The 20,462-nt window shown below is 38.0% G+C and overlaps 1 protein-coding gene across 1 annotated transcript; it reads left to right on the top strand.

Moving 5' to 3' along the window:
- The first annotated feature begins 616 nt into the window (after nt 1-616).
- Nucleotides 617-3,629, top strand: LOC125230617 (pyridoxine/pyridoxamine 5'-phosphate oxidase-like). Its single transcript, XM_048135834.1, has 5 exons — nt 617-902; nt 1,419-1,575; nt 1,968-2,067; nt 2,179-2,435; nt 2,981-3,629. The coding sequence occupies exons 1-5, from the start codon at nt 827-829 to the stop codon at nt 3,144-3,146; spliced, it is 756 nt and encodes a 251-aa protein (XP_047991791.1). The 5' UTR covers nt 617-826; the 3' UTR covers nt 3,147-3,629.
- Nucleotides 3,630-20,462: the final 16,833 nt, after the last annotated feature.

The raw sequence follows: 20,462 nt of genomic DNA, 5'->3' as shown, positions 1-20,462 counted from the left end.
CACAAAGCGGAATATCATCATCTTTTATTCATCATGCGTCCGCGCAGCAGCGCAAAGTACGACAAACTAGAAACTTCAGGTTGAATTGAAACTCGTTCCCTAAATTCGGATCCCGAACGGAACAAACGCAGGCGCGCGGGCGGGGGCGCGGGAACGGCGACCGTTTGAATTCAAACTTCACTCATTACTGACTTGCTATGTTTTATTTATTGTTATATTTGAATTCCTTGTTCAACCCTTCGGCAATTTTTAAAATTTAAAACCTAGTATGGGACAATTCCATATTCAAAAACCTAGTATGTTCCGTTTACAAACTCAGAAACCTAGTATAGCATGCACTTACTAGGTTTTTGGACTTGAAAATGTTACTTACTAGGATTTTGATTTTGATATTTGCATGTAAGATATGCACTTGCTAGGTTTAGAGGGTTCCGTAACTTTGATTCTAATTGAGATAGAAATACAGGTGTTTTTGCATTAGACGCAGCTCAAAATTTGAGGCTGATTGATTAAAAAAACGTATTTTGACAAAAAATGTCCCTTGCTAGGTTTTGATTTTGGACAGCCGTGATGTTTGGATTGTCATATTTGTCATTGTCAGTTTTGTACACGGAAGTTTTGTATATAAAATTTTTGTATATTATACATTTGGGTCATTTAGAACACTAAACTTGGAGTAAATTTATAAATTTAACTTTTATTACTATTATAAAATAAAAACATTTTATTTGGTGCAGATACGGTGGATACACCTTATCAACCTATAGCGATAACCTCATAAAATATATCTCCAGTGCCAGTTAGAAAATGTGTCCACTTCTGGAATATGAAATTTAGAAGACAATATCTATATTTCGTGACTCAAAACCGGTACCAAAGTAAAATGGAAGTTAGTATATCAGGTAAAAAATATTGCGCAGAAACGCAGTCTACATTCATTTGAAATAGAACCTTTTTATTATAGTCCAAGAGGTTACTTCAATTAATACTACTTTTGAAATCCATCTATATCCATTTCCAAATCATCTCCGTTTAGTATTGTACCCCACTTTATAAATTATAATAATGATTTTATTTAAGTATTTTTATTTCGTTTTAGACAGGCCGCTGTTGCTGGTACGTCCAAAAAATTTCACTTCTTAAATAGTTTGTCTAGTTTATTTTTAAATTGAGTCACACTGGTAGAGTTCACAACTTCAGAGGGTAATTTGTTCCAAACTTAGCAATGAAGTTTTTGCATATTTGTTTTGTCCTTTGTTGTTACAAGTTTTAATGAAGTATTTTTTACTGCTACATTGCTCTGAAAGATAAAAGGCATATTTTATTGTTACAACCAAAATCAGATTATACTTCCCAGAAGAGACTATAATAAATAGCTTTTCCTCAAATTTATTAAAACATGAAATACATTTGTTTAGGTCTGAGGAAACAATGCAAGAATAAGGATGAAGCTTTCTTGGAAAAGGACTTAGCATCCAAAGAGCCTATTGGGCAATTCAAGGCTTGGTATGATGAAGTTTGCGCCGCTAAACAGGTTCTATTCCCTGGTGCCATGTGCCTTGCCACAGTGTCAAGGTTAGTATAATATATATTTTTTTAAATAAGAACAAGCTCAATCTTATCAAATGTTGTGCTAAGTATGTAAGTATGTATCAATAAACATACTTTGTTGCATAGACAACAGGGAAATAATAAACACCAACCCCCTTATTAATAAACATACTCTAAAGTTATCAAGCGTAATGTTTGTTTGTCCTTTTCTATCACACTGATACGGAATATGTTTATAAATAGAATTACTTTAGTAGTAGGGACTACCTACATAAATGAGTTCTATTTTTTTACCAGTTTAAATTTAAAAAGAAGACAATTAAATTAGCCAGAAGTACTATTTCAGAAATATTACAGTACTCAACAGTGGCACAGGCAATTTTATTGTGTTCAACTTTTTCATTCTCATTCTTCAGGGAAGGTTTTCCATCAGCAAGATACGTCATTTGCACTAGCTTCAGTAAAGATGGTTTCAAATTTTTCACTGACTACAGCAGCAGAAAGTCTAAAGAAATGGTAAGCAACAGTTTTACTTTTATTTCATAAGTGCAGTTATTGTTTTTTTGCACATTTTAGCAAAAATGTAATGTAGAAATATTTAACTGTTATTTTCAACTTACGTTTCAGGATACAAACCCTAATGTAGCCGCAACATTCTACTGGGCAGCCTGCGACAGATCCATCAGAATCGAAGGTCACGCAGAAAAGTTACCCGACGAGGAATCTACAGAAGCTTTCAAATCTCGGCCGTTAGACGTTCAAGCAGCTGTATGGGCTAGCTCACAAAGTATTCCAATAGAATCAAAGTCATTATTAGGCGAGCGACAGAACGAGTTGAGAGAAAAGTTTCTGGCTGAAAAGGAGGTGCCGAAACCAAATTACTGGTGGGTAAACTAGTTAAACACTTTTGAATATATTATGTTTTAGGGCCAGTTGCATCAACCACATTTGACAGACACATTGTCACGCAGCAGAAGTCTATGGAACTTCCCATACAATAAAATTTAACGAATGCTTTAACGGTGACAGACAGTTTGAAGCAACTGGCCCTTAGTTTATTCTGATCATAGTGTTAATGAAAGAACTGCATCAATTAATTTTATTGATCATTATGTACATAATAAATGCGAGTTACCAAACTTACCTAAACCGGTCTGGCCTAGCGCGTAGTGACTCTGCCTGCTATGCCGCGGTCCCGGGTTCGAATCCCGGTAAGGGCATTTGTGTGATGAGCAGAGATATTTGTTCCTGAGTCATGGATGTTTTTTATTTACCGTGGGACTCAGTCAATCTGTGTAAGAATGTCCTATAATACTTATTTATTTATTTTATTTACCAATTACCATCAAGGAAATGAGTACCATTTTGATAGCTCCTACTTGTCGTCAGCTAAGTTCAAGTGAATTATCAAACGTAATGTGTGTTTCAGGGGAGGATACATAATACGTCCGAGTGCTGTCGAATTTTGGCAAGCTCAGTCCAACCGACTGTCTGACAGGATACGTTTCAGAAGACCAGAACATGGGGAAATCCCGGATGGGAAACTACTCCATGCGGGCGAAGATGGTTGGGTTTATGAAAGACTCTCGCCTTAAAGTTCTACGTACCTGGCATGCGCGGATCCAGGGAAGGGGGGGATCACCATGGGCCCAGGTTGGCCATACAAATAGACCACGTGACCCCCCCCCCCCCCCTCCCAGGGCCTGGGCCTTTACCACGTGACCCCCCCCTGGGCACGAATCTGGATCCGCGCTTGGTATGGTACCTAGTCGGTTTTGTAAACGACATTCTTATATGCATATCGTGATGTTACGATTTTTAATAATGAAAACTATGCGAGGTATAGTACATACCTAGTTCTTAGTTCTTAGTCTTTCTCTCTCTTAAATGTTGATGTTATTTTGGATTGTCGTTTTCAAACGAGGGCTTAACTTTTATGGTGACTCCAAGGTCTCAGTCTAATTTAGGTGAGCTTTTAATAAAATTGCAAAAGAAGACTTTACTTGTGCCTTTAGCGCCCATTATGCTCTTGCTCAAACTATAGATCATAAACATTTATAAATAAATTAAAAAATGTTTGTAGGCGTTTTTATTTCTTTCTATTCTACTCTTATAACTAGATTAACCAAAGAGAATTCAATCACTACGTTAGATTAAGGCCGGCAACAGTCAGTCTTAACATTCATAATCTTAAAAAAACACTTGAGAGAGAAGGAGAGTCATCGGGCGATGATATGACTGACAATGATTCTTTTGTATTTGCTTGTAAGTAATTTTGTATATCAAAGTTTAGTACTGGTTAGTTAGCCAATGTACTATCAGCAGCAAAAGTGCATGGAGAAATTATGAATGAGTTCATTGATAAATTCGCCATACACTTTTGCAGCTGATAGTACAAGCCAATATTTTTTGCATTTGCATTAAGCGTGCTCACTAAGTATGCGTGCCGCGATAGAACTTTCATGATAAATCATCAAAAAAAGAAGCACGAGCGAGCACTAAAGTGTAGCTACTGTAGCTTCGATTGCCTGCACCCGACCACGATGAAAATACACGAAAGCACACACACTGGAGAGAAACCCTTTGAATGTGACATATTGTCATACCAGATTCACACACTGAGAAAAATACAACCAGTTTTCATGTTCGTTCAACAAGTTTTTTGGTTAAAATAGCGCCTACGTGCTCTTTGGTTCAAACAACAAGCTACTTGTCATTTGAATCGGCAATATATTTGAATCAACAAGTCGATTTTATAAAAACAACCTGACACATATTGTTTTAAACATACGTTTGGCTGATTCAAATGGATAAACCGCAACAAGTCGAACTTGTTAAATTCACAATGCAAATTTCTCTCAGTGCAAGCAGGACCTACTTAATATGCCACATGAGAACACACACAGGTGAGAAACCCTACGTGTGCCAATACTGTAGCCGCACCTTCAGCCAACAGTGCAGTTTCACGCGCCACGGGAACCTACACGTCCAACTGTTGAAAAGATTGAAACCCTTCAAATGTGAGTTTTACTGCATCGAAAAAGAAGAGTTTCAGACTCAAAAGCAAATACACGTCACACGGTACACGTGCCATGACTGTGATTTCGCGTGTCGAGATAAACACCAAATGCGCGACCACCAGATAACACTTGAAATGTGATCATTGTGACTATAGAACTCATCAAAAAACTATGTTAACATCTCATCAGATGAGACACACAGGGGAAAAGCCTTATAAGTGTGATCAATGCAAATACGCGACGTGTGAAAGGCCAACTTTAACTAGACATAAAAAGAGGCATGCCGGTGCCGCCTGCGTTAAGCGATACAAATGTACTAAATGAGAGTACGTGTGTCACAGAAAATGGTATTTAGATGAACATATGAACAGGCATATCGAAGAGAAATACTCCTGCGTCCCGTGCAAATATACAACCTCGTTTGAGCTAGCTTTTAATAGACATGCGAGTTGAAAAACTCAACGAAATGCGCATTAAGGGAGTAAAAATTAAAAAAAGAAGAAAAAGAAAGCCGAAAAAACAAACTGAGTAAGGGGACCTATGAAGCATGAAACTTCTTACTTGCCATGGCTATTTGTTCATTCTGTGTGTTTATTTAAATAATTGTATCTCAATAAATAAATAAATCTCAATTATTTTAACTTTTATTACTATATTTTCGGGTTCTTTATTGGTAAGTTTCTTTACAGGTCATAGCATAAAAAATACAGAGTTTTTCAACGGACAAAACGGCCGGGGCTGGAACGATGGCTATTCTGTATTCATTCATTATTACTTATTTCACTTAAGTATGGTTTTAATTTGCACCCAATTATTAAATTAATAACTCGATTACAGTAATAGTAAAACACTAGTTTTTTAAAGAAATTAATTATGATAGTACTAAAGAACCTTTCCTTGAAGTTAACGGACATCAATCAAAACAGTGTAAGGACTGTATCGATAAGTATAAGGACAAAACAAACCTCGTCTAAATGTTGACATGTGCATAATTTTATATTATTATGTTCCGTGAGTATGATCTGAAGGTATTGGTAAGCACTATTTGATATAAGAAGGTCTAATTTTTATTTTTATTTTAGAGACTTTATGGTACTTTCATTAAGGTCTAGCAAATAAATTTCGGACAACCCCTATCTGGCTTAATTTGAGAATATTTCAATGACTGTTTGTACGATTTCAACAAATAAAGGTTAATATGCTGCCAAAATATATTCTTTAAGAGTCCTCTTCATGGTTTTTCAATTGGGTACTTGCAGAATAAATGCGGTGAATTTATATAATTAAAAAAAACGCTATTTTGAGCAACGTTCCGGATTGTCGTAAATTTTTGATGCAAGCAGGATGAGAGAAACAGATAAAAAAATTAGCCATAGGCCAAAGTCTAACTGACATTCACGGTGTTTGAACAGTGCCTAAACCAAATCGATATAAACAGTGTATGATAGTTAAATTCGACATCAAAGTCTGAGTTAGAGGAAGCACCATGCCACATTCTCTAAATGGCCGCCATACACAGATCCTGAACTTTATTTCTTAAAAATAACTATGGCTAGACTATGTCCAGATATTCTGCTTTGTGGATCATATGTCGTTGAGGTTCACACAGTACAATTTTTTTTCGCAATCGTATCGTTTTTTACGCACTTTGTGAATTTTCTAGTAGCATTTGTCCGGAATCGTAATTGTTACTCGGGAGGATTAAGTCAATACTGTCTAAACCACTTGACTTACGTCGAGTTTCTAGGACAAAATGTGAACCTTATTATGTGCCTTATTAAGCCTATGTCTTGTTTTAAGAAAAAAAATATAATAGCAAATAAATACGGCTACTCAAAGTTGTCCTCATACTTAACGATACAGTTATTTCTCTTTCGTATGGTTTGCATTTGCCCCTAATTTTTTCGCTCGTTTTGGTTTTAACTTAATCTCCATATCGATGTATCCGTACAATATGCGGGTGCCAAAGTAGTTGATCGAGCAGTAGATCCGGCCCTTGCGGAACGGGAAAGTGCGCAGGAGTGGCAACTCTGGGATTGACATGTTGTACATGCGATATTCGCCCTGCGAACAATGAACAAAAATTAGTGTTAATTACTAGAATAAATAACTTATTTTAACACTTTCGAAACCGGGCTCTACGCGGCGCTACGACATTTTCGCTACATACGGGGAAACCCATGTAATCGGCTACGCTTCTACGAGCGGTGTGCCCGACAGTCGGGTTCTTGGTAGCGAAAGTGTTAAGGGAATGTAGGTAGGTGTTTTTTTTTTTATATAAATATTATAGGACATTCTTACACAGACTGACTGAGGCCCACGGTAAGCTCAAGAAGGCTTGTGTTGTGGGTACTCAGACAACGATATATATAATATATAAATACTTACATACATATGTAGAAAACATCCATGACTCAGGAACAAATATCTGTGCTCATCACACAAATAAATGCCCTTACCGGGACTCGAACCCGGGACCGCGGCGCAGCAGGCAGGGTCACTACCGCGACTACGCCAGACCGGTCGTCTAGGTCGTTATTCACTCGTATGTAATAAAAAAATACAGAACTAACCGATTCCAAGTCGAGTCACGATAAAAATAAAATAGCATACAATAAATTAGACAGGTTATACATGTGTATAACATTCTAAACTGCCTAGTTACTATGAATAAAGGAGAATAATTAAAAAAAGACTGGTGACACAAAAAGCGACAAAACAAGATGGCTCAAAGGCAAGGCAACATTATAATGTAGGTATTTATTAGGTACTAGCTTTTGCCCGCGGCTTCGCTCGTGTTCAATTCGAAAATTACGGAATGCTCCATACAAACTCCCACCACCCATTTTAGGGGACTCGGGGTTAGAAAGAGACAAAAAGTAGCCTATGTCACTCTCCATCCCTTCAAATATCTCCATTTAAAAAATCATGTCAATTCGTCGCTCCGTTTTGCCGTGAAAGACGGCCAAACAATCGGACACACGGGTCCGGATCTAGGGAGGGGCGAGCCGGGGCCCATGCCCCGGGCGCCCGGGCGCCAAGTTTAAGCGGCGCCAAATTCGAAGAACGTCAAGTCCAACGGGGGGCTAAAGTCGATGTTTTTTAGTTTGTGCCCCCCCTCGGTCCTATTTATAATATAAGCACATCTCGGACACTGGCGATCAAATATATGAAAGAGGCGCGTTCCTAGCACACATTCTAAGCTCGTGTAGGTGAACGCGTACCATGATTGTATGAGTGACATATGACAGGTTGACTGTTCGCGTTTTTGACAGGCGGTAACTGTGCGGTAACCGAGAGGGGGTGGGTGGCGCTTTCAGCGGGGAGCGGAAGTGGCCATACTGTACGATAGTACTCTTTATTATACTGTGATATAAGTATGGATTACCGCTGGAAATGGACAAGGTGGCAGGTTGGCGCGCAGTGCAGGGCCGAACAAAGGGTCCTTGTCTAACAGGTCGCAGAGCTTGTAGTGCATCTCCACGAACCCCCGTCTGTACTCGTTGCTCAGGAACTCATAGAACCAAAAATCTACCTGAAAACATGTAACGGCATCAAATTATTGATTATACAACTTTACAATGCAGTCTGGTAAAAAAAGAGTAGAAAAAATAGGGGCGCCAAACTGTTTTGCATGTGGCAACTATTTCGTCACTTTTGTATGAGAACAATAAGTGTTGGTATGATAACAATATGATAAATAACAAGTTAATTAGATCCATTCCTAATCTTTCTGCCAAGCTGTACCTAAATAAGTCCACCTACATAATATAATCACAGATACCCCGTGTATTATATATTGTATGTATTGTATTCATTTGTGTGTATTGTATTCATTTTATTCTAATATTATATAATGCTCAATATTCCTTAATGTAATTTAAAAATGTATTAACATATTTCGATATTATGAGAAACCTTTTGTTAGATAACCCTCTGGTACTTGTCGGTCGCAGGTTCTTGAGCGCCGCAGCGGCGTGCGGGGCGCCGCGCGCCGACGTCGCCGGCGCCCTGCGTGCGCTGCGCGATGCGCGCCCTGCCCTCACACAACTGCTTACTCTCCGCCCCTTTACAGCGGATGAGGTATACCGTTTGGTAACTTCTCACATTCCACCGAAGGCCTCTAAAGATGTATACGGTATTAATATGTTATTACTAAGACTAGCGCCTATTCCCTTATCTTTCGTTATGGCAGAACTCTTTACGCGCTGTATAGATGAAGGAACTTACCCAGAATCACTAAAAGTTAGCAAAGTAGCCCCTATCTTCAAAGGCAAGGGCAATAGAGGGGATATAGACGCATATAGGCCCGTCTCGATCATACCAGCGATAGCTAAAGTCTTTGAAAATGGGCTAAGTACTCGTCTCACTAGCTTTTTAATCGCCACTGATAGTCTGTCAGACCGGCAATACGCGTACCGCGCGGGCCGATCCACAACCTCCCTGACCCGCGACCTGGTTCGGCGCATTATGGCCGCAAGAGAGCATCAGATGCACGTGGCCGTCTTGTGCTGCGACCTCTCGAAGGCATTTGATGTCGCCGACCACGCCGTACTCGAGGGCAAGCTCAGCCATTATGGCATCCAGGGCACAGCATTATCTCTATTTAAGAGCTTGCTGCAAAATAGATCGCAAGTCGTTGTCGGTGATGGAGGGAAGGCGAGGTCAGATCCATCGGGGGCCCAGATGGGCGTCGCGCAGGGATCGTCTGTATCAAACCTCCTCTTCTCACTCCTTCTGAACGACCTGCCAGACGCTATAAAAACTGCTGAAGTCCTGATGTATGCAGACGATGTAGCAGCTATTGTAACGGCCCCAACAATGGATGGCGTTCGTCATGCATTGAATGAGACAGCAGCGCAGCTAGCTCAGTGGTTCAAAATAAACGGCCTAGCGTTAAACCTAAAAAAGACCCATTTCGTCCATTTCAACCTAGCGGGCCGGAGTTTATCACCACTACTTGTTCAAATCAACGGAACATTATTGGAACAAACCACCGCCTCAACCTTTCTTGGGTTTGAAATCGACTCGGGTTTGAAATGGGATCGACACGTCGACAAGCTGTGCGGTAAAATAGCTAGTGCCTGCTTTGCTCTAAGCCGGGTTGCCAAGACAGTGGCTCCAGAGGTAGCCCGTACATGCTACTTTGCCACCGTTCACTCGCTGATACAATATGGTGCTGAACTCTGGGGTCGCTGTGCCGAGTGGGAAAGGGTATTTCGCCTGCAAAAACGCGCGATTAGAATTCTAGCTCGAGTACCAGCAGATACACCGGCTAAACCGCTATTTAAAGAGTTAGGTATACTGACGTTACCTGCTGTTATAATTATGCAAATAGCAGTTTACGTACGAGAAAATATTTCAATGTACAAGACAAATGGCATGGTACATGGGCGAAATACAAGAAATGCAGGGAAGCTCATTGTTATCGGCCGCAGGCTCGCCAAGTCCTCAAAACTGACCCACGTCATGGGTCCCACGGTCTTTAACCACCTACCAGATAGCATCACTGAAGCCCCAAGCATATCTAGCTTTAAGTATCGCTTAAAAAAGTGGCTTATTGAGCGCCCGTTCTACAATTACAACGAGTTCATAACGAACAAAGGATAATGATTACTTTCTATTGAAAGTGCAGAATTCAATGTTAATTTTTATTGTACCTAATTTAATATTTTTATTTTTATTTACTTCTTGTACTCATTTCTTGACTTAATTCTTATTTGATATGCTTACGATGTATAATACGTAAGGACTATTATTATTATTAATGCTTTCTTTTTATTGTATCATTGACTGACATGTAAATTAGCTTTACCAATAAAATGATTATGATTATGATTATGATTATGATTACTCTGTAAATGAGTACATGGAATTGAATCTGTGATAGCATGCATTTGATTACACTGACTTCGGATTTTATTTCATTTGTTAATTTTATTGTGCTTTGTGTATTTCTCTTTGTAAATGACGATCCTTATTGGGAGAAACTATTAATTTTATTATTTTCAATTTATAATGTAACTTTTGACGATCATGATGAGAAGATAAACATAACTTTGGCATATGTAACAAATTTATAGTGTAATTTTTATCATGAAATAAAGAAATTAATATAATAATTTTAATTTTAATATACCATATAATAATTATGTACCTAAATCAATTGTGACGTGTAATATATGTATGAGTAAATGAGTATGATTATGAGTATGAGTATTGCACGAAAGATTAGTACCTATCTGCTGGGCTATCACATGATTGCAACGAGAGTAGGTATGTCGCCGCGAGATAGATACGTCTTTTTAAAATTGTATGAATGACATGGCCGTGTGGTGACGGGTTAAGAACTTCACCACCCCCTTTCTTCCCGTGGGTGTCGTAGAAGGCGACTGTGGGATATGGGTTAAATTGTGGCGTAGGCGACAGGCTGGCAACCTGTCACTGCAATGTCACAGTTTCGTTTTCTTTCAACCCCTTATTTGCCAAGAGTGGCACTGAAACCTGAGTAGTTTGATGTGCTCTGCCTACCCCTTCATGGGACACAGGCGTGATTGTATGTATGTATGTATGTATGTATGTATGAATGACATAAAGGACGGGTAGTCTCGACGAAGACGGGTAATACGGGTATCTCGCGGCGACATAGTCTCGCGACAATCATGCGCTAACCCTGCTGGTTATAAGATTTCTAAAATAATCTTATCCCCTTACACAAATTTCGTCTCATAGTTACCCACTGGCCCTAAATGTAAGGCCTGAGTGCACGCTCATATTGGGCGTGCAGCGGGCGGGGCGTGCGGCGTGCATGTCAAACAATTGAAGCTCATACAAGTGTCCTGAGTCGACGCTGCATAGGGTGGTCGTATGCTCTCTCGCCCCGCTGAACCGAACGCTCTGACTGTTCCAAGCGTGTACTCCGGGTGACTCAGGCCTTACACTTAACCCGACATATGTGAGTGTGTTTAGTAAAACGTCCCACTTTGTCGGTTACCATTTGTGCGTTTTCACATTATCCGATCCGATATCGGATGTCGGACCGATATCCCATACATCACAGGCGCCATCTTGGATTTTTTCTATTGAAATCCTTCCGACATCCGATATCGGATCGGATAATGTGAAAACGGTCTTAAGGCGAGATTTAGTGCGTTTTCACATTATCCGATCCGATATCGGATGTCGGACCGATATCCCTTACATTACAGGCGCCATCTTGGATTTTTCTATTGAAATCCTTCCGACATTCGATATCGGATCGGATAATGTGAAAACGGTCTTACTTGTTTCTTTAGTAGGTATCGATTATAGCAATCGACTAAGTGGGACGTTTTTCCGTGCACACTCACATATTATATTATTACGAAATAATAATGAGTAAAACTCTTCACCGTAACGTTATTGTCAGCAGTGTCTGTAATACGTAGGTACCCGTGCACGTAGTATTTATAATCCTGGCGTCCGTATCGGGACGCCGTAAGGTTCAAGTAGGCGTACTTATCGTTGTAGTACGTTACATTGACGCGCTCCGTAGATACGTAGTACACCTGCAAAATATTGGGGTATGACCTTCAGGCAAAGACCTATATAATCTTATATAAAGGTACTTAAGACTACAATAACAAAAACACATAATAGCTGGGACGCTATTGCACAACACCCTGCATTTTATGATTAAGCACTGAGACTTGGCACAGGTTGTTCCTTGGGTGGCCCTGAGTAGATAAAGATCGGGAGGCATCGAGAGCCCCCCTTAATTTAGAAGGGAAGAGGGGGGGAAGGCTGGCGCCGCCGCGCTTCCTTTGAAACCATATTTCTCTAAAACTATACAAAATAGGGCATGCAATATATCTTTTCCGGATAAATTAAGGACGAGGAATTCATTTTCGGAACAAAAAAAAATGTACTTTAGAACAAAAATACAAAAAAAAATGGAAAAATCTTAAAACGAGATTTTTTTTTATACATATTAATGCACTTTTTATAAAAACCGTAATAGTTATTTTAAAATAAAAAATATTATTTAATAGCTACACTTATCTTGTTTTAGAAAATGTATAATTTGTTATAGAAATATATTATAGGACAAGTGATAAAAAATAATTTACATCGCCCTATAGGGTGATTTGAATGCTCATTTCAATAAGTTTTGTTAATGATTTCAGGTATAATCACTATTTTTAACACACGAAAGCCGTAATCATTGTAGTTTATGGCTATTTTAGTGATTAATGTACTTAAAATAAAAAAAAAATACAAAAATTAAAAATAATATTTAAAATGTGATAATTTTTTTTAACATTATCCTATTTTGTTCTGTCTACACAATATATATCTAAAAGCAATAAATATCAATAAAAAGCCACATTTATGCAGTTTATAAAAATATATAGTTTGTTATATAAATATATTACGAAACGCGAGATAAAAAATAATGAAAATGAAAATTTTAATGTACGGGTCAGCTTGCATTATTCGATGAGGTGAGGTAAAGGTACTATTACACCCGCTATGCAGTGGAGTTCGTCTAGTAATACAGAAATATACTTATTCTAATAACGTTTACACATGTAGGTATATCACGACCCAGTACAGAAAATTGTAAAAGTCCTATAATATAGTTTATTTTGATTGTAAAATAAAATTGCATGTGACTTATATTGTAAAAAAATGTCTTAATCACGTTGTCCTCTCCTAACGCAGTTCTGCATGCATAGGCTTGAAGATTTTTTAGTTTACTAGCAGAACTTAGTTACTTCCTTTGGGCCCCCTTAAATCGGTTTTACCCATCCATAAAAGATAAAATAAAAATCGTCATATTCTTCCTTTCAGTATCAATAGTTAGTTATTGCGCAATAGTGCCATAAAAAATAAACTAGATTCATATTAGCATTAAACATTAATGATTTTTTAACTAAGACATTGCTTTTGTACAAAGGAGAACCTCAAAAAATGGTCTGACTAGACAAAAACATGTGTATCGGGGCTAGTACTCAAGGCTCTCAAAAAGTGTAGCTATTTTGAGTTATTCAAATAAAACAACATGAATAGTCTGAATTTAATTATGTATATATATCACAACATCCACTGCATAAGCACATCAGCTCCAAACATTTAATTTAAAAAGTCTTTTTTTACGGTTGCACCTTACGCGGCACTGTTTTTTACACCTGCATCCGACAATTTCGAGGCATGTTTCTGCAGCAACAGGCAACGTTGCGGGCAAGTAGGCTCCCAAATCCCAATTGTTACAGACTTTCGTCCAGCCACAAGTAGCAAATAATGGCAAATTTTGAATTGGGTTAGTTGACCTCATACATGGACACCTAGATATACCTATAACTACAAAAATGGTGTAAGGCAGCTTTTGTCGGTGAAATGCTGTTAATTTGGCGGTCTTTTTTGGTTAATAACTATTTTCGGCACTCGTTAACCAAAGTATAGGACGCAGATCTGGAATAATAAATATGTCAAGTAAGAATTATCCATAAATTATGCAAATCATTTCATTTTTTCATTTATTTCATTTCATTTATTTATTCCTTATATTAACACTTACAGTCTAGCTACACATGTTAAAGGATCCGAGTGACAGTTTACAAAGTTAGTTACTTAATTACAACATAAAATGTTAACCTATTGTAATTGAGCTCGGCGTCGTTATGGATTCCAGGTATCTGCTACTGACTATCATAAAATAGGTCTCGGTACTATGGAATATGTCCAGATTGCTGTCGCTGTCCAAGATATCATTGAGGAGTGTGAGTGCACGGTGCAGCGGAGAGTGCGATAATGCACGCGTCCGAGTCACTGGGAGCGCAAACAGTGCGCGGCGACGTGGACGCAGCTGAATGGTGTTGTGTAGCACAGGCACTCGAAACGGAATAAGCTTTAGCAATTGAGGGTTATGCGATTGACCCCGGATTAGGTGGTAAAAGTATTTTATTAGTGTTATATTTCTTCTGGCTTCAAGAGTAGTGCAGCTGACCATGCCCAGTATAAATAAACTAGGGTACATGTATTGTGAGGATAATAGCCGTAAAGTTTGTAATATAGGTTACGAATGAACGATTTTTGTACCTTTTCTAACATAAGTACGTATTGCTGTTCGTGAGGACTCCAGATTATTGCATTGGTCTCAAGTCTGCTTCGTACATACAATCATATAGATACGTAACTACTATTTCACAAGATGTATTAGGATCAGATGTATATATCTGACCTATCATATCAATCGATCATTTCATGTGATATAAATAGTTAAATTCAGACTATATAGGAGTATGTTGTTTAATTTAAAGTACCCTAAATAACTACACTTTTTGAGAGCTTTGAGTACCTTTACCTCACCTCATCGAATCATACAAGCTGACCCGTACCGTACATCAAGATCGCCCTGCCACGTCACTTTCATTATTTTTTATCTCGCGTTTCGTAATATATTTATGTAACAAACTATATATTTTTATAAACTAAATAAATGTGGCTTTTCATTCATATTTATTGCTTTTAGATATATATAGTATAGAAAGAACAAAATAGGATAATGTTATAAAAAAGTTATCACATTTTAATTTTTTTTATTTTTGTATTTTTTTTATTTTAAGTACATTAATCACTAAAATAGCCATAAACTACAATGATTACGGCTTTCGTGTGTTAAAAATAGTGATTATACCTGAAATCATTGACAAAACTTATTGAAATGAGCATTCAAATCACCCTATCGGGCGATGTAAATTATTTTTTATCACTCGTCCTATAATATATTTCTATAACAAATTATACATTTTCTAAAACTAGATAAATGTAGCTATTTAATAATATTTTTTATATAAAAAAAACCATTACAGTTTTCATAAAATGTGCAATAATATGTATAAAAAAAAATCTCGTTTTTAGATTTTCCCATTTTATTTTGTATTTTTGTTCTAAAATACTTTTTTTGTTCCAAAAATGAATTCCTCGTCCTTCATTTATCCGAAAATGATATATCGCATGCCCTATTTTGTATAGTTTTAGAGAAATATGGTTTCAAAGGAAGCGCGGAGGCGCCAGCCTTCCCCCTCCTCCCTCCTAAATTAAGGGGGCTCTCGATGCCTCCCGATCTTTATCTACTCAGGGCCACCCAATGAACAACTGTGCCAAGTCTCAGTGCTTAATCATAAAATGCAGGGTTCCCATACAAGACATAGCAATAGCGTCCCCAGTATAACATGCAATTAAAATTGAATAAAAAAAATTAAAAAAAAACATACTAAGTAAAAGTTATATATAAGTCATTGTTATGTGTTTTTTTTTCTGAGAATATGATTAAATTATTAATATACCTATAAATAAAAATGACACAATTACTTAATCTACATTTATACTTAAAAATTCCTCTACAGAGTAATAACATTTTTCCAACTGACGGGACTGCTTCGAATGCCTTTTGGTATTAAGTTCGCCTTTTGTACATTTTTTTTACTGTGCAATAAAGTTTAAATAAATAAATAAATAAATAAATATCGGAAGTTCGACAAAAATCAAATAGGTAATCACGGTCTACATCCCGGTCAATATAAGTCACCAGAAAGACTGTTGTAGGTAAGCACGCATTTCTAGACTCCAAAAAAACGGAAAAAATGTTATAGGACTTTTTTATTCCTTTTAATATATTTTCACTTGAAACATCTAAAATGATTTTAACATTTTTTTCTTAAAATTTGCGATGTCACTTAAGTATCACTTTTAAACATTTTTTTATGATAAAAATACATTAAAAATATAGTATAGACAGATGGCGCTCGCGTCATCATTATAATGTAAGAATAAGTGTTTTTTCCATCATTTGAATTTCCACAGTCCTCCATCACGATTCTACATTTGGCGTTTACTGTGGTTCAGGTTTTTAAGGTTAAAACACTCTACAATGCCTAGGCTTTAAATAAGTAGACAGTACTTACCGACTCATCAGCATTACTGGTCTCAATAAGATACAGCCAAAAACCGACGACTGATATTATAAATAGGCAAATGCGTGCATCCATGTTGAATGAAAATGTTATAATATAACAAAACAACCCAATAAAATAGATCTAAAACGTATGATAACTTTAATTATAATAAAAATAGCTGTAGGGATTAGCCCTCAGGGATATACGTCCGAGTCACTGGGAGCGCAAACAGTGCGCGGCGACGTGGACGCAGCTGACAGTGGAGTAAAAGTAAGGTACCCTGGACATAATTCAATAACTCGTCCTTTTTGATATTTTATTGGGTATTATTATTAAGCATCAAATAGTAATTATGTACATAGATAAAAAAAAAAGCGATATTATTCATATCTTATAAAAATCATGAGATAAAGTACATTATCCCACTTTTCGCTAACAGCAAAATAGTTAACCGAAAACTTTGTTAGATTAACTTTGTGGTGCACTCAGATGCGATCAGTTATTAGCGATATTACACAGAAAATAAATCTGATTGTGTACTTTTTTTTACCGTTTTCATTTAATGTGAATATCTAGGTAGGTAAAAATGGTGACCATGATATATATATCAATTTGCATTGTATTGAGTATATATAGACATTTAGCACCGATCTTAAACATATATTTTTAACGTTTAAATAAACATGAATTTCTCAGTAGGTATAAATTGTAACTGAGATTTTTTTGCTTAAGACCAGGTTTTTGTGTACTATAATCATGATTTTATCAAAATTAATACTGTGAAGGTCGCGCTTAAGAAACTGTAAATGTCAGTAATTTAAAAGGGTGCAAAGTTGTCGTAGAGCGGCTGTCGCGGGTCGGGGGGAGCGCGCGGGGCGCGGGCCTGGGAGAGCGCGCCGCGCACCGGCCGCGTCACCGCGGCGGATCGGTTAATAGGTTAGGGACGTAAGGTACCGGCCACACCAGAGCTTCGCGTGTCTCGGGGCGCGCAACGGACGTCCGCGCCACTCCACCTGAGTGTAATTCAAAAATCGTCTCCTCAGTACATTTTGTATAGGAAGGACGTAAGACGCGCCCCAGGCGGCGTGGCGGCGGCGTGGCGCGCGCCGCGCCGCCTGGGGGCGCGTCTTACGTCTAAAATAAACACAACGGAGGTGGCGTGGCGCGGGCGTGGCGAGGACGAGGCGCGGACGGGGCGCGGATGCAATCTAAATTACACAAAGAGGTGAAAACACGGCTCGATGCGTCATTATACAGGCTGATTTCGTTGCGGAAACGTCTTCCTCGTCCGATGATGAAGATGCGTTTGCCTTGCTGCAAATTCTCAATATGCAGAGGCACAGGAGATATTGGGTTCACCCTATGCGAAAATTATCCAAACATTACAGATATTTCGAAACCATGGAAAAGTTGCATGAATATCCGGATCTTTTTCGTACAGTTTATAAAATGTCAAATAAAAATGCAAATAATAAACCTTTGAATTCAGATTTCTTATCCCTCATGCCTGTTTGCCCCACCCAACCATACCCAGGCTGGCCCCGACTCCAAAAATAATTGATTTGTTTATAATTTGGATATTTAGATTATTGCAATACGATAAGAAATCTGAATTCAAAGGTTTATTATTTTTTGCGTTTTAGTTTCTCCGTGTTTTGTAACGCGCTTATTTTTGAAGGCGGTTTTATATTAAAGAAAAATTTATTTATTTATTGATTTTAGTGGTTCCTATTGATATTATATACGTACAGTAGTGAAAGAATTATCCTTTAACTCCTAACCATTGAGGAGTTGACCTTCCATCATCAGCTCAGCGACATTAAAATTTTTACCATCAATCGTAAATATTGGTGTACCTATTAAAAATACACTAAAAACATTACATGTGCCTACTTATAACATTTGAAGAGTTCCCTCGATTTCTCCAAGATCCCATCATCAGACCCCGACTTGGTGCCAATAGGACCATCTCGGGGTTATACCCGTTCGATTAAAAAAAATAATTTGAAAATCGGTCCACGATTCTCGGAGATATCGAGTAACATACATACAAAAAAACCGGCCAAGAGCGTGTCGGTCCACGCTCAGTGTAGGGTTCCGTAGTTTTCCGTATTTTTCTCAAAACAATTTTCCTAGAAAGTCTTTATAAAGTTCTACTTTTTTGATCTTTTTTCATATTTTTTTAAACATAAGGTTCAAAATATAGAGGGGGGGGACGCACTTTTTTTTCCTTTAGGAGCGATTATTTCCGAAAATATTAATATGATCAAAAAACGATCTTAGTAAAAGTAAACCCTTATTCATTTTTAAATACCTATCCAACAATATATCATACGTTGGGGTTGGAATGAAAAAAAAATCAGCCCCCACTTTACATGTAGGGGGGGCACCCTAATAAAACATTTTTTTCCATTTTTTATTTTTGCACTTTGTTGGCGTGATTGATACATTGGTACCAAATTTCAGCTTTCTAGTGCTTACGGTTACTGAGATTATCCGCGGACGGACGGACAGACAGACAGACAGGGGGAAACTATAAGGATTCCTAGTTGACTACGGAACCCTAAAAAACATTCAGTCGAATTGAGAACCTCCTACTTTTTTTGAAGTCGGTTAAAAAAACAACCTTTATTGCCGGCCGGCAAACGGCTAACCGATTGAAACAGAAACATAAATGAAAAGAGAGGGCGAACGGCGACACCTGCGTGTCGGCGATTTCAAAGGTAAGCGCACGTGCACCCGATCTCGCTACCTACGCCCAGGTGCGGGCGCGGCTTTCGACCTTCGCGCCGTGCAATAGAATTTAATGTCGGCTGCTCGTGTGCGGTCTGTTTGTTTTATAGAGTGGCGGCATTTTCAACATCAAAGGGTGAGCCTATTTTGTGCAAAATTCTGTTATATCAATAACTTCTCACGTCACTAGATTATCGACTTTGAATGTCGAGTATATTTATAGTATCATCACTTTATTTCAGTGTACGAATTTCGTATGTGTTAAAAATCATTGTTCTAGCTTCATAAACCAGGGAGGAAATAATGGAGAGCGTTTATATGTCTTGTTTTGCCTTAATTCGATATCATCACATATTTTTGTTGCTGATAAAATAATACATCCTATATATCAAGGCCTTGTAGCTCGGCGAAAGAATCGTGATCGCGGAGTGCGCCGGCACTGATTATAATTATTTTGTCCAGTTATTATAATAACCTATACAAAAAGTACCGATAGAATAGGTATTCTAATCTATATCTGCATAGAACTATTTAAAACAAACCACAAAAGTTCATAGTTGATCGTTATTGGTACAGTCAGCAACTCAGCTGTGAATACAGATAAAGTGCCAAATATATGTATACACACACCTTAATGTACCAAGTACCAACACTTGTACAGGAAATAAAATACTCTATACATATTTTTGGCACTTTGTCTTGCCAGCTGTGTTGTTGACTGTACACGATCTAAAAAGGAGCCGAACGGTTATTATAATTACGCGGTGACTTGCGTAGTCGGCGGCCGCGCGATACATAGTGCTGTCTCTGTTCAGGCCCCGTAGCCGAATGCCATTTCTCCGACGCGAAACGAAAACGAAACGCAGTCTGGCTCTGTCGCGCCAATACGCAAGAGCGATATAGCGTTTCGTTTCGTGAGCGTTTGTGCCATTCGGCTACGCACCCTGTTCTCACTACCACGAATTTGAAGAACAATATTGCTGTCTCTCTCAATCTTTAGGCGTCATTCATATATTACGTCATACTAAATGTGACAATCCATGTTAAAGGATTAAAAAAGCGTGACATTGGGGGGTCCAAATAGTAGTCCATAAACCACGTCTTTGACCAACGTGAGTGATATCTCTGTCACTCTTTACGTCTTTACTAACAGAAATTTAAATAACAAAAATGCTATCTCTGTCACTCTTTACTACCAGGAACTTAAATTATTATAGTG

This window comes from Leguminivora glycinivorella, chromosome 10 (assembly GCF_023078275.1).
Source record: "Leguminivora glycinivorella isolate SPB_JAAS2020 chromosome 10, LegGlyc_1.1, whole genome shotgun sequence".
In the NCBI taxonomy this organism is placed as follows: Eukaryota; Metazoa; Arthropoda; class Insecta; order Lepidoptera; family Tortricidae; genus Leguminivora; species Leguminivora glycinivorella.
Note: the sequence above shows the minus strand (reverse complement) of the source record. Positions and strands in the feature narration are given on the sequence as shown.